The 15,884-nt window shown below is 40.9% G+C and overlaps 1 protein-coding gene across 7 annotated transcripts in view; it reads right to left on the bottom strand.

Moving 5' to 3' along the window:
• Positions 1-15,884, bottom strand: part of TIAM1 (TIAM Rac1 associated GEF 1) — a 362,433-nt gene that overhangs the window by 101,388 nt on the left and 245,161 nt on the right. For all 7 annotated transcript variants that reach the window (XM_074326168.2, XM_074326172.2, XM_019730167.3 and 4 more), the window contains 2 exons: positions 13,423-13,870; positions 7,487-7,659 (listed from right to left, as the gene is read on the bottom strand). In XM_074326168.2, coding sequence (XP_074182269.1) covers positions 7,487-7,659; positions 13,423-13,870 — 621 coding nt within the window. The remainder of the gene's footprint in view (positions 1-7,486; positions 7,660-13,422; positions 13,871-15,884) is intronic.

Genomic DNA, 15,884 nt, shown 5'->3' with positions numbered 1-15,884 from the left:
TTTAAAAAGTCGCCCTCTGGTGCCTGGAAAGGGCAGTTTTCAGGAGGGATCCCCATACACTTCCTCCCCTCAGGGAGCTCTCTGACCCTGTATCTCATATGTGCTATCACTAAGAAACCCTAAGGTGCTCTTGGATATAAGTCAATGGCTTAGTGGTCATTTCCACCAGTTAATCTGGTATTTCTTTCACTAGATTGCATGACATTGAGCCACCAGAGCAGTGCTGATGACAAGGGGACCTGGGATGAGTCAAATTCTTTATAAAGAAATATTGCTTGGGTCTCCGCACATCCTCGACTTGACCCTTCCCCACAACTAACCCTTGCCAAAACCAAAGGTAATATTTCTGAAGTGTCTGGCTAGAGGCGGGCAGCTTGAGGCAGCTAGGGGACTTGGCTACAGACTAAGTCAACAGTTAAACCAACAAAGGCCAAATATTCAGCTTACTGTACCTGCAGATAATGTGAAGTTAAGAGGGCTATAAACTCTAGGGAAGATCAAATTAGGATCCAAGATGATTTAAACAAATTCATTAGAAGGAAAAGAACCACAAAGACAAAATTTCAATAAGGTAAAGTTAAGTTCTGCATTTGGTGTTTTTGAAGAAATCTACTAAAATAAAGTGGACAACACCTTGTTGGGTAAGAGCTGATGCTGAGTGTTTGATATACCACAAGCTCGTGATGACTCAACAGAGTGCTGTGGTTTCTAATAAATTAAGGAACTGGCATAAGTAATGGGGAGGAAGTGGGAGCAGGAACCCACTGCAGGCTGCACACAGCAGAGCACCATGGGGAACAGCGTGTTGGATTCTGGAACACGCTTACAAGGAAGAGGAGAGAAGAAGTAAATCACAGGGAGAATGGATCGGAAATCTTAGGTGGGGAAGCCAAAATCGAAGACATGGCAGGAGGCAAGTGAGGGTTGTTTTCAAGTACTTAAAAGGTTATGAGAAAGAATAAGCAGGCTTGTTTTGGACTCTGGGGGAGAATTTAGAAACAAAGGGATATGGCAAAAGTCACCAGAAAGAACGTATTATCTCAACAAGACAGAGAACTTTCTGGAACTTGGAACTAGCTAACAAAGCAGATGGTTGAAAAGCTAGGAGCTTCCCGGGCATGGAAACGGTCATGCAATGGGCAGACTGACCAGCGGTCACGGGCCTTGCAGAGATGGTTGCTTACCTTAAGAGGGAAACTGGTCTTTAATCTATTTCAAGTCCAAGATGTCAAGTCCCCTCTTTTCTACCAAGTCCACCTAACGCCTCCTTGTGAAAGATGATTTCCAGCTTTTCCCCTAACCTGGCTGCACTTATTCAAAGCATGTGCCAATGACCTTTGTCAAGTCTGACACACAGAGCCACACGTTGTCACTTTAAGATGCTCTCCAGAGCCCAATGAAACTCAAATCTTTAGACTTTCACAGGGAAGCCACACTCAACTTCTGGAAAGATACTTATTTAAGAGGAGCACAGGGTACTAGTCTTTTTTCTGTATAATTAAAAAGAACATTTAATTAAGGAACATTTACTGAGCATTTGCTACCTTCACTTGCATTATTACATTTAATCCCCCATTCAATGTAATGGTATCCATACTTACTACCATGTTTCCCAGAAAATAAGACCTAGCCGGATATCAGCTCTGATGCGTCTTTTGGAACAAAAATTAATATAAGACCCGGTCTTATTTTACTATAATATAAAACCAGGTATAAGATATGATATGATATATGATATGATATGATATATGATATGATATGATATGATATGATATGATATGATATGATATATGATACTGGGTCTTATATTAATTTTTGCTCCAAAAGACATATTAGAGCTGATTGTCCGGCTAGGTCTTACTTTCAGGGAAACACGGTATCCCCCTTTTTTTAACTAGTCACTTTTTAATATGCACCCCATACCCTCACACAAGTGACTTTCTAAATGATAAGAAAACATTCTATGGAAAGGCAATGACCCCTTAGAGATAATATTTCCTACATTTCTTTAGATATATAACTGCATATGATTTCCTACCTAATCAAACATCATTCTTATCCTGCCTGGTAACTATGTTCCCAAGGCATTTAATATAGGAATTAAAAACCAGTATTAGGATATGTTCCCATAAAAGTCACTGAGCTTTTTGGAATTGTATGTGACATCCTCCACTAAAGGACGAGTGAAGATGAAGGACTGAGAGGAAATTGTACTTTGTAGGAGGTAGGCACGGTTTCTGGCTTCCAGTTGGAGGGAAGAACTCTAATTAAAATAGTTGAAATGCAGGAGCTATAGCCTCCCTCTGCAGACAGCATAGCACTATTTCTACACAAGCTGCTCTAACATTCATGCCGATTCCCACCCCCATCCAGCACACAAAACCCCTTTTCTACTTTAGCTGGTAACATGAGTCTCCTTTCCATGGGCGAATCTGAGTAACAGTGTCAGATCAGCAGCATACAGGCTTTGGAAGCTGTGTGCACTGAATTGAGCCCTGGGGCTGGAATAACCTATAAATTATTTCCATAATCATGGTTGAGCTCCCTTGCTTTAACCTCACCCCCTACAGACACAGGTTTCTTTCAAATTCGGCCCCTCTAGAGTTATGTGGATTACAATAAGTAGAAGGTATGCCCTCATGGATTCTGAACTGCAGTGATTTCCTCTGAAAAGGTTCATTTTGTGTTCTATCCCACGTAAATAGCATAAAAATTTCACCATGACAAGAGGACACAGAGGTTTCCATGAATAAGGTCCTATGTTGCCACAAAAGAATTTTATTCACTATGACCTATTGGGTATCTAGGTCCCACTAGCAGGTTTATGGCCAGGAAGGTCCTTGTGAAAGGAATTCACATCAGAGGTGTGTAAGTAAAAGGGGGAGCGTCCTGAAATCAGTCAGATGATCATCTAACCTGCGCAGTGAGGCCAGAAGGGTCAAAACCAAGTTACAATTTAGAAATATTCCCAGTGAATGGCTTAATTCTAAGGATGAGAATAAGACATTTTGCACTGCGTTCACTGATTCTCGCCCATGTTCTTCTCAGGTTAAATAGTAACAGCGATGTGATAAATAGTAGCATGCTTAGACAATAAGAAGCTTTGGAGAAAGAGAGGTTTGGTTTGAATCCAGCCCCAACATTCAGTAACTATGTGACTTGGCATCCAATTATTAGCCTTTGCAAACCACAGCTTCACCAAATGGGGTAAACAGACCATATCAATAGGTTTAAATATGGATACACAATCCAACTCACTGTTGCTTTAATAAGAATTAAATGTGACACATTTAAAACACTTTCAAGATGGTGGCATACAATAAATGCTCAGTAAAAGATAGCTGCTGATATGACAATAACGTTGCTGTTATTATTAGTTAGGCATTTCTCTCATTTGCCAGATTTCTGCTTAACTAATAAAAAGCTGTGCCAGATGCACAGAAACAATAGTTCAGAAGCTATATTTTCATGATTCACAGCATGTAGATTTAAAATAGGATACACAAAGCACTACCCATAAAGGAAAACTTGAGAAATGAGACTACATTGAAATTTACAAGTTTCAGTATAACAAAGGATACCTTTAACAGAGTAAAAAGCAAGCCACAAAGTAGAAAAAGATATTTGCAATGCATACAGTCAACAGACATGATACACAAAGTATGTAAAGAACTGCCAGGAATCATTGAAAAAGAGAAAACCCAATGGAAAAACAGGCAGGACATTCAAATAAGCACTTTACAAAGATGATACTGAAATGGCCATTAAACCCATAAAAATGTGTTCAACTTTACAATAACAGCTTAAAAAAGAAAAAAAGACCTGACAATACCAACTGTGGGCAAGGATGAGACACAAGTCAAATTCTCCTAAGCTGCTGATGGGAGTACAATTATTTTAATCATTTTGGAAACTACTTGGCAGTATCTAGAGAACCTGAATATGTGCATATACCCATGACACAGCAGTGCGTCTCCTAGGTATATACTAATAGAAATGTAGACACACATCGTAAAAAGAGATACAAGAGCACTCATAGCAACATTGCTCATGATCCCCCAAACTAAGATCAACCCAAATGTACCCATGAAAACGTTGCCATATGTCCCAGTTAGCCTGGGGCTGTTCAACTTTATACCTATTATCCTGGCATAATTGGTAATAGTATTGCTATAACTCCCAAAATTGTCTAGTCTCTAAAGTGTCCTGGAAAGTGCCATCAGTGGCAATGGGAGAATAAGAACCTCAAAATGCAACTCCTCTGTAAAAGCAATAAGAAAATTGGTAAAAATTGTCAAAATCAATTTTTTTCAGAACTCTGGAAATTAACTAGGTCTTCACCAATCTGAGCTGTATTTACTGTGAAAAAAAGTGACTGCATCTCAGTAAAAATAGAAAGTTTGGGGGCATTTTAGCTTGCTTTTTTTTCCCCCATCCTCATCTCCCTAGCTCCATAATCATGTAAAAACCAGCAATCTAACAACCATTAAACAGGGCAGAATGGAGTTGGAGTGCCCCTAAAACACCATTCTCAGAGAGCTGCCAAACAGCAGTTCACAGGAAATCCCCATTCACATGGCTTGTTGCTATTTGACATCATTCGGAACTCATTCAGGCAAACGACCTTTACTCCAATGGGGATTCTGGAAAACAATCAGTAACCACTACTTAATATTGCAGCTGCCTAAGATAATGATAACAGTTGGGATTAAAAAAAAAAAAAAAAAAAAGAAGCTGACCAAGAAACTTTAGGAATATCTGGGGAATTCATAATCCTGAGAATCAGAAGGTCACATACATACATGTACAGGACTGTGCACATACTCAGAAAACACTGAGAAGGTCCTACACTCACCACTCTGGCTTACATTGACTCTCTGCAAGCAGAGGTGAAGGCTAAGGCAGAGTTGTAAACTAGCTGCCTGTACACTGAAGACATACACAAAGACTAAGAGACTAATTGCTTTCAGGTACTTAAGGAAATCTCTCCAATCATTGGCTGACCATTAAACTAACTGAGCAGAGATATCAGTGGCCACACATGACAAAGTATAACAATTCTACATTTTCAGGAAAGTCACTTAACAAACAAGGAACAATAACAACAACAAACCCTAGGGGTGAGAGTTGGGGGGAACTGACTTCAAGAGTCTCCATAGCATACTACAGTAAGTCCTCACTAAACATCATTGATAGATTCTTAGAACTGTGTTGAAATGAGGTATAATAAAACCAACTTTACTTCAGGCTGATTGATACAAGCAAGAGTTAAGTTCCCATGGCATCTCATCAACATTATAATGAAACGATGTTGAACGAAACGATGTTATTCAAGGACCTGCCATATTTAAAATGTATAGTTCTCAACCAAAAGAGTATGAGACATGGAAAGAAACAACAAAGTATAGCACATACACATGATAAGAAGCAATCAGTAGAAACTGTCCTGGAGAAAGTCCAGACAGTGGACTTCTACACAAAAACATTAAGTCAACTGTTTTAAACTTTTTCAAAGAACTAAAGAAAATCATGTCCAAACATGTAAAATATGAAAATGATATCTCACCAAATAGAGAATATCAATAGAGAGAAATTTAAACAAAAACTTTTAAAGAACAAAATACAAATTCTGGAGTTGAAATGTGGAATAACTGAAGTAAAAAATTCACCACAAAAGCTCAATAGCAGATCTCATCTGGCAAAAAAAGAGAATCAGAGAACTTGAAGTAGATCAACTGACATTATCCAGTCTGAGGAACAGAACAAAAAAAGAATGAAGAAAGATGAACAGAATCACAGAGACCTCTGGGACACCATCAAGAATACCAACATAAATATAATGGGAGTCCCAGAAGGAAAAGAGAAAAGATAAATGGGCAAAAAGACTATTTGACGAAATAATAGTTGAAACCTTTCCAAATGTGATTTAAACACACACACACACACCCCACACCTACCCCTAATACATCCAAAAAGCTCAATGTATTCCAGGTGGAATAAACTGAAAGAAATCAGTGCTTATCGTTTAAAGACAAAAATCCCCAAAGCAGCAAGGCAGAAGCAACCCATCTTTAAAAGGGATCCTCATAAAATTAACAGCTGATTTCTCCTCTGAATCCATGGAGGCCAGATGGTTACTGCAATGATATTTTCAAAGCACTGAAATAAGACTGTCAATCAAGAATTTTATATCCAGCAAAACTATCCTTCAAAAATGAAGGAGGAAATGAAGACATTCACAGATACACAAAAGGGTGGATGATAAAATATATATTCACTTTATTCAACTAGTAGGTTGCAAGTGGGCATGTGTATGTGGGCAGAGGGGTGGCTTATTGGGTACTAGAAACTCTGTTTTTTGACTTGGGTGGTGGTTACATATTTACTTTGTGGAACCGCATTGAGCAATATATTTATGTTTTCTGCATTTTTCTATATGTGTGTTTTACATCATAAATTTAGAGGAAGAGAAAACAGATTTTTTTTTTCTGTTCACAAACAAAAATCACTATTTTGTATTTATTATTTTATTTGCTCAAATGGAAATAACTTTAGGGACCAAACTGAGAAACTTCATGAAATAACCTATTACTCTCTTCTATGGCTTTGTTCCAGCTGTCTCTTCTGCATGGAATATTCTCACTGTCCATTTCACCCAATTCATCCCTATGCTTTCTTTAATATTCACTGTTAGGCCTTACCTATAAAGATGTATGTTTATCTCCCATAATATATGAGAACACTTTTAAGAGTAGGAATTGTGTCAAAATGTTCTGGGTATTCTCCATAGCAATCTGCAAAGCACATAAGAAGCATAGAATAAAGGTTTGAGGAATTCCTGATTATGGGAATAAGTGAAAGACGCCTGCCTAACTAACCCCACAAAAATTCTAGTAGAGTGTATCACAACTGACCAAACTCAAAGGGTTTCCTATAAAAGCAAATGTTAACCCTGAAGTCATTACCAGTTTAACGTTTTTAAATACAATTAACAGTCACACTTCAAGAACATTAGGTACATAGATTTGATAAGATGAGGAAGAGAAACGATATAGGTATAGCTAGCTATTTTTGGAATGTCATTATTTTACTTTATGAGTAATATTAGAAGAGAACATATTATAGGAAAAATTTGACAGCTCAAATCATTTCTAAATTAAGGAATTCATGATCTCTTTACTAAAGTGCAACACAAATAATATTCAGACTATAATGAAAAAACCCTTCAAACCACGGCAAACGGGGAAAGATTCTCAAATTCAATTCAGACCCCTCCTCAGGCTTCACTTTGGAACCCTCTGGGTGAGTTCAATTATTCCTGGCATTCTGTATAGGTGTTTATTTTGTCTTGCATCATTTTTGTTTCTATAACGAGCAAGAGATAAAACCCGCCACTAAAAGGAAAACAGGGTGGGGTATACAGGCAGGACAGGAAGCTCTCCGGATCAGAGATGTAAAATGCCCACCAAGGACACGCTCAACAAACCTGAAAGAGGAAGGCGTCACCCAGGGAATTGCTGAGGCAGAAGACGAAGTCCTTCTTAGGATGCTCAGGCACTGCCTGCACAATGCTGTTCTCCACCCAGACGGCGTGCTTGGGAATGCTGTTGTGGTCTATGCCAGACCTGCCATCACTCTCGTAGAAAAAGAGCGTGCAGCCTGAGGAAACAGAACAGGGGTCCACATGAGTATTTGGTGCTCATGCAACAAGAAGTCTGTAGCGGAAACCATGGCTTGTAACCTGTCACCAGGAAAGGGCTGGAAATTGTAGTGTGAAATCTAGGGAGTAAAGAGAATGGGGCTGTTTGTACTGAATTCTTGGATGGGCTTAGAGGATCTAAGCCTTGGATGGGCTTAGATTCTTATATCACAGCTTCACAACCCACATGAAACTCCTTCAAGTATGCCCTCAAGTTCCTCAAGACTCTTAGTTTCTCTTTTATTAGAATATTTTATTACAAGTATCGTCACGGGCATATAAAGGTCTTACGGCTCCTTTGGCCACTGGTGACTGTAAATACATTGCCACAGGCCAGAACTGCAACAAGCACTGAGTCAGGACTGTCCCCAGTGGAGCCCCTTCCCGGCATGACTCACATGGTAGGCAACCAGGAAACACAATTTATTCGGTTTCTTGACTATCCCCTTGGAAAAAACAATACATAATACGGGCTTTAGGTGCTTTAAGGATAAGGAAAGAAATGATAGATTTTTAGTCTTAGATCTTTTCTATCAATTGTTTTTCTAGAAATAAACCATGTCCTTCTTCCTACTGAAAGAGGAAATGCATAGCACACACATGAAAGTCTGGGGGAAGCCGAAGGCCTGGTCCACACTTAATCATACTGTGAAACTAATGAGACAGTAGCAATGGAAACCGTTCACAGATTTGTGGCAAGGTGGCTTTGAAAGATACCCTCCCAACATCACCTAAACATGAAGCTTACTTTATTAGTAATTGCTAGCTGAACACTTACTCTCAACTAATCAGAACCAACTTCAGGGGAAGCCTGGCCCAAGTTTATGAGTCTTTCGTAACTTCAACATAAACCAGTCAGTTTTCAACATCATCCTTACCACAAGCAAGGGCCACATTATTTGTGAAATGTAAAGGCCTCGAAAGTACAATCTCCCTAACTACAACATGAGTTTCTATAAAGCAAATTTGTAGTAATGCTGAATGATGTGAATCAGAGGAAAAGCCACATTAGTTCACAGGCAATTTTTCCTAGCCATTAATAGTTCACATTCACATCTAACAGCTGCTGAATGCAACATCCCCAAACACAGCTGAATGCAGCATAGTGGTATGTAATTTCATTGCACAATTTTTCCCGTGTTGCAGTTTGACCACAAGCTTTGCTTAAAAGTCCTATTGCATGGGGCTTCAGAGTTTCATGATTTTATAATTGTTGCTCTTGTCTCTACAACTCAGGAGTTTCAATTCTTCCCTCTACCCATTCAACTTATAGTCACTTAAAAAAATGTATTTCCATGCTATTCATTTTTAAAAATTAAGATATTAACTATGTGAGTATTTTCAGTAGAGTTTGTTTTTTTTTAATTACTTTAGTTTTGCCTTACAAAGCTACATGCATATACAGCAGGTCCTCAAATAAGATCGTTTCTTCAACATCATTTCGTTATAACATTGATGAGATGATATTGGAACTTAACTCTTGTTTATAGCATCAATTAGCCTTTGGTAAAATTGGTTTCATTATACGTTCATATAATATACGTTCATTATATTTCACTGCAGTTCCAAAAACCTATCGATGACGTTAAGTGAGGACTTACTGTAATATACTTACACACTTATTGAGCAGTCTGCCCCATCCTTTTTTCCCATAATCCTTGTTACTTTGAAGATTTGAAGTTTTTTCACAAACACACATATCACATTGCAGAATTATCTGTACCTTCTATTTCCATGCCTGAAGCTAGCATAGATTCAGAGATAAATAGGAGAAGAAAAAAAAATGGAAAGGGGAGGCTTCCCCTTTCCAAATCAGAAGTTCTCAAGGTGGGGCATTTGCCCTCCTAGGGTACATGTGGCAATGTCTGGAGACATTTTTGGTTGCCACATTTTGGAGGTGTGGGAACGAGGGGAGGTGCTACTAGCAGCTAGTGGGTAGAGAACAGGGATGCTGCTAAACATCCACAATGTCTAGGATTGTCCCCATAACAAAGAATTATCTGGAAATGTTGACAGTGCCCCTGTCTAGAAGCCCTGCTATATATAATCTTTAGGACTAATACTATACTAATGATTTATAGATACATAACAGAAAAGAAGCAACAAAACTTCACTATAGATTGGGAACAGAGAAAGAAGCTTGCGGATAATGAATTAGGAGACATCTACAAATCCTGGTATGTGTACACACTGAACATTCTTCCCAGGGCCTTTCCAAATTGCTGTTTTCAAAATTTTTCAACTTCGGTTTATAATCACCCATGACAGTAGGTGGCAAAAATCAGCTTTCACTCAATTACCTACTTGTTCTAATTTTAAGACTAATACGAAGCAGCAAATCAAGGAACCATAAGCTCCCCTGATAACAGTCCGTTTACTTTCATCTTCACTTGAATATCATCTGTGTGCTCTTCAGTTGTCGATGGAGACACTCCAGAGACTAATTCTAAGTGAAACCTTTTTTAAAAATTAATTTTCCTGTCTAAAGTGAAAGAATCTTTGGCGAAATCTCTATTCAACAGTTCGCAGGTACTGTTTTTCAATTCTCAATATCCAAATGTTGGTAAGAAAAAGTCAGCAGCAATCCCTGCCTTTGAGTGACATGAACAAGCCCCGGATATGTCAATATATAATGGGAACCTGTCAGGATTAAGAAGCCAAAGACTCAATGGCTCTGTGTTCTGCACCTGGATCCTGACAGATTGTGTCACTCAGATCTGGGTCACCAAGAACGTGAAGGCTTTCTCCTCGAATGGACTCATGAGCTGTGCTCCTGAATGACCACACCCTGGCTTCCAGTACCATTTGTTCTCTAAAGGAACAGCCAAAACAAAACAGCCCCCTCTTCCCCGTCCCAAGTGAAAAACAAAACACCTCATTATTGTTATTCAGTATAAGAATCACCTGGGAATCTCTTTTAAACCACAAATTCAGGGCCTGTCATGGGCTGAATTATATCCCCCAAATTCCTATGTTGAAGTCCTAACCCAATACCTCACAACGTGGCTTTATTAGGAGATAGGGTCTCTAAAGAGGTAATTATGGTAAGATGAGGTCATAAGGGTAGGCCCTAATCCAATACAATTGTGTCCTTATAAGAAGGAGGGAATTTGGACATAGACAGGTACAGAGGGAAGACCATATGAAGGTACCAGAGAAAGATGGCCGTCTTCAAGTCAAGGAAAGACGCCTCAGAAGAAACCAAACCTGCTGACACTTTCACCTTTGACTTCTAGTTCTAGAAGTGTGAGAAAATAAATTTCTTTTGCTTAAGTCACCCAGGCTGTGGTACTTTGTTATAGCAGCCCCACCTCTGAACTTTGAGATTCGGCAGGTATAGGTGTAACCCAGAAAGTATCTCAGGTAACTGTGATACAGGTGGTCTTCTGATCCAGGCTGTTAAAAACTCAGCAATAATTAGTAAAACCAGTGATAAGACAGGCTGCTAAAGGGAACAGGTTAGTTACAGTGTCCAGTGGTACAGACATTTGGGGGAGGAGCAAAGGTGGAAAAGGGGGGCTTTCCCTTTATTTTATCTCATTCTACCCCCCACAGCCGAGCAGCTGGCATGATCCAGGCCCCCTCAGACACAACCCTGTAGTGTCCCCAAATCAAGCCAATGCAGGTCACACGTGAGAAAGAACAGCAGTTCTCCAAAATACTCCCACAGGATGAACATGTAAGCTTCACAAGCAGGCTCACTACATCAAATAGCGGTCTTTCCCCAATTCACAATGAAAACCAAAATTAAAGCATGTGTGTGTGAACTGATAGAATTTTTCTCAAATTTAACATTCTTGTTTCATACCTGTGTTAAAATTTTAGTATATACTTTACATGTATTATAATAGGGTATTTACTTTAGCATAGGAAATAAAATTTAAAGTTTAATATTAACATTTCATGCAATTTTCCACAGAAAGTACTATGATTCTGCCTTTTGTTCAAACTTCAAAGCACTAAGGCAGACTTTGAGAATGAGAAATGGACATGAGAAAGTACCTGACCCTTCCTAAGACATTCTGGGAAGTGGATCAATGAGATGTAATAACCCAGCAAGTCTGACAACTGGACATGAAAAGAAAGATTGCATCCCACCCTTAAAATGCAGTAACATTTGACACACAGGCCACTTGGCAGTAGGGGAAGCTGCCATGCACTAGCTGACAAGAGAAGAGAGTCGTCTGTAGGACAGTGACTCCCCAGTATGCCACCAAGGAGGAAAACAGCCATTTCTGCCTCCCTTGCTGCTAGGCATGACTCATTCCTGGCCAATGGGACAGAAGCACAAGTGACGCAGGCAACTTCCAGGTAGTACCCTCAGTGAAGAGAGATATGCCCCCCACTTCCCCATTGTTCCACTGGAATGTGGACCTGCTGGTGAGGTATGTTGACCTCATCAGATTAAGATAATGCTCTAGGAATAGTTGAGCAACAAGACAGAAGGAGCCCAGGCCCCTGTATGACTTCATAGGAAAGAGTCACCACACCAACCTTAGATGGTCTGACTCTGGTAGGTGGGAGGGAAATAAAGCTCTATCTTGCTTAAGACATGTCATTGTGGGTCTCTGTGACAAGCAGCAAGACCTATAGTCTAATTAGCATGCTCCCTTCCTGTTTTGCCAGGCATTGAGGCAACAGCTGGCACAATGAGTAATGAGGCCCACCCAAACCCTGCTTGTCCCATGGGGGCTGTCCTGTGCACCACTGCACAGAGCTCCGGGCTAGTCCATGCCTCTAGGATTGGATGTTCCCACACCAAACACAGTTTGTAAAATCCAGTATCAAATGGTCTAGTGTGTGTACCACACCAGGCAAGCCCCAGCTTCTTCCTCCTCTGCTTGCCCTTCACATTATTAACCTAGCTAACCTATCCTGCCGTATGTAAACCCTGCTCCAATATTTGCTTGTGACAAAAAGTCTACGTGGGCTTGAGAAGTGTTTTTCTCTTTAAGACTCAGAGCTCACAATGTGTTACAATTTCTATATTACCAAGACATATGCAGATGTGCACAAGAATATATACACATTCACAAATGTATGTAAAATAACGACAAATAACACATAAAAGTATTACACTTACTAATGAAGACTGTGATATATACATGCATATATAGCTATCCATACACACACTCAAATACATAAATATGACTGTAAAATTGTGACTTTTCACAAACTATGACTTACATGTTCCATGCAGCCTTAGGTTGAAACTATGAAATTAGCAATATTCTACCTTTTTTTTTTTTTTTTACCTAAAAAGTGGCAATCCCATAGGACTTAAGCTAATGATCTTCCCTCTCAGTCACTTTGGGAGGCATTTTACTACCCTGAATGATTCAAAAAAAATTTTTTTAACTCAACCGCCAAAACTGTCATCAGACATGAAACTAGACATGGGATGGTCTTTAGCTTAACTGTGACAGCACTGGTGGGGAGGGGCAAATGGGAGTTACTGATCAAGGGACAAAGTCTCCATTAAGTAAGGTGATTAAGTTCTAGAGCTCTGCTATACCACCATGTGCCTATAGCCAACGCTGACGCAAAGAACACAAAAATCTGTCAGAGCACACATCTCATGTGAAGTATTCTTAGCACAATAAAATAATTTTTGAAGTTAGTGTATAATAAAATTCTGTGTGATTAGGAAACCTCATTTGCCTCGGGTGCGCCATGGAGCACAGGGCATAGCGGGCGCTGGAGGAAGGGCATTGCGCTCTCACCTTTCAAAGACACCCAGTACTGCTTCCACTTCCTCCGCGTGGCCGACTCCACCTTCTTGTTCTTCTTGTGCACCAGGAAGTTCTTGACGGCCAGGGCGCCGGCTTTGCGCACCGTGCCCTGCGCGGCCGTGAGCAGGATGTCCGACTGGCCCGGGGAGCTCAGGGTACCGCTGCTCTGCTCGTCGCTGTGCGCCGAGCCCGCCTCCTCCAGGCTCTCGCTGTTGGTGGTGCTCATCTCCAGCTCCCGCCGGAAGTTTTCATACACCCCCTGGCGCGTCGCATCCCCGGTGGAGCTGCTGCCGCTGTCGCTGCCCACAAAGGCGCGCCCGGTGGGGGGCGAGTAGCTGGAGTTGGTGGCATTGGATCGCCTGGACAGGAGGTCCGTGTCGGTGGTGGCCCCTTCGATCCCACTGTCCGCAAACTCACTGCCCTCACCTGCATTAACATCCTGGGGAGCCGAAAGGGAGACAAACAAAGGCATGCATCAGGCAGAGAGTAACCCAGGAGTTCCTGTCGGTCCAGCCAGGGGCTGTGTAGCTGCAGGAGACCCACAGGCCATGGCGGCCCCCAGCCTCCCTCCTGGACCAGTTACTCCTCAACCCCTGGACCCACACAAACCTAACTTGCCCGCAGAGTGGCTCAGAAAATCCATTTAGGCGCCCTAGTACAAATGTGAACAATTTGGAATGTTTAAGAAATATAAAAGAAATAAAGAACACTTCAAAGCGCTTATCATTTATCTGACTTAGATAATTAACTAATTGGCAAATCAGCTATTGAGATACTCCCAACCACCATGCTGAGAGCTCAGCGCTCTCACCCTCATCAACCAGCCTGGAACTCCAGGAAATTCTGCAGGCTGATTAGCTAGTTGTTTCGGAGGTAGGGGGTTACAATGGATAACAAGGTCTTTACAGCTGATACAGTTTTGTTTTGTTTTTTTAAATAAAGGGCCTGGTTAGGAGACTATTTTATAATGTGGTGACTAAAAAGATAGCTAGTGCACCGCCTCACCCACTCACCCAGCAAGGACCCATATCCCAGGAGCAGGCAAGAGTCCTCATGCCCTAATCAGCTTGGCTTCTGGAAAACAAGCAGCCTCTCACTTCACATTGAGCTAAATAAATAAGTCTGTGGGGCCCACAGCTCCAACACAGGTTCTCCAATTACCTTGCCCTTTCAAAGCTGGGATGCTAGGAGCCCGAAGCAAGCTACTCGCCGCCCCTGGGCCAAGTAACAGCTTGGGGCACCTGCCAAGATGCTGGGGGTATCAATTCCCAGTTTCAACCCATTTGGAACTTCCAAAACACTGCCCCTGCTCTCAAGTTGAACATTTCAGGGCCACAGACAGATCTGTTCTTAAATCAGAATCTTAATTGCTCTAAAGTGCTGCAGGCATCTCCATAAACAATAATTAAATAATGGTAGTAATGAAGGGAGGATAATGACAGCCATGTTGGGCAGGACAGCTCAACAGTCTTATGGATAAGAAATTAGACTGATTTTTCTCAAAGAGAATGGGAACGTGAGTGACACAGGAGAGATGGCAAAGCAATATATGCTTTGGGGGCTTAACCACTTTTTGAGCCTTTCAGTCTCATAAATAGTTAATTATGATTTGAAAATGTAAAAACTAGCAGGATATTCTGAATTGCCATAAAAATGAATGCTCTGCACGCCAATCTTTGCTGAGAGGCAATGGGGCAGAATGAACCAAGTCACTAATACTGCCCTGCAGAGGCCCAGACAAGTCTTGTGCCCGTATCGCCACCATCTCATTTAGTCAGTTCCACCTTCGGGCCCTCAGAGGTCACCTTCATCATGCGTAGACACTAAGTGAGCAACTCCAAGATGGGCATAGGCAGACATGAAAACAAGCAAGAGGAGACACCGAAAGACACATACTGTATGATTCACTTCTATACGGAATCTATGTCGAACTCATAGAAACAGTAGAATGGAGGCAGCCAGATGCCAGAGGCTGGTGGATGGGAGATGTTGGTCAAAGGATACAAACTACCAGCTATAAGATTAATAAGTTCTCGAGATCTAATGTACAGCATGGTGACTACACTTAACCGTATACTTACATTCTGCTAAGAGAGATCTTGTGTTCTCACCATCCAAAAAAAAAAGGGGGGGGGGTACTTATGTGGGATGGTGGATGTGTTAATTAACTTGATTGTAGTAATCATTTCACAATTCATATGTATATTAAATCATCACATCGTACATCTTCCACAAACAAAACAAAAAGAACAGTATGCAAAGAGTGGAAACAGTAACTCAACAGTGGAAAAACCTGGCAAATACTACCTCAGCCAGGTGCTCAAGGTTAATTGGGTGAATAGGAACCCTCTCTACTATCTAAAACTGTTACAAAGAAAAGAAAAAGAAAGAAGGAAGGAGAAGGAAGAAAGGAAGGAAGGAAGGAAGGAAGGAAGGAAGGAAGGAAGGAAGGA

Source organism: Rhinolophus sinicus, chromosome 17, assembly GCF_057876585.1.
Source record: "Rhinolophus sinicus isolate RSI-liver-muscle chromosome 17, RSI-T2T, whole genome shotgun sequence".
Classification (NCBI taxonomy): domain Eukaryota; kingdom Metazoa; phylum Chordata; class Mammalia; order Chiroptera; family Rhinolophidae; genus Rhinolophus; species Rhinolophus sinicus.
The sequence above is the reverse complement of the archived record's forward strand: the minus strand, read 5'-3'. Positions and strand labels throughout refer to the sequence as shown.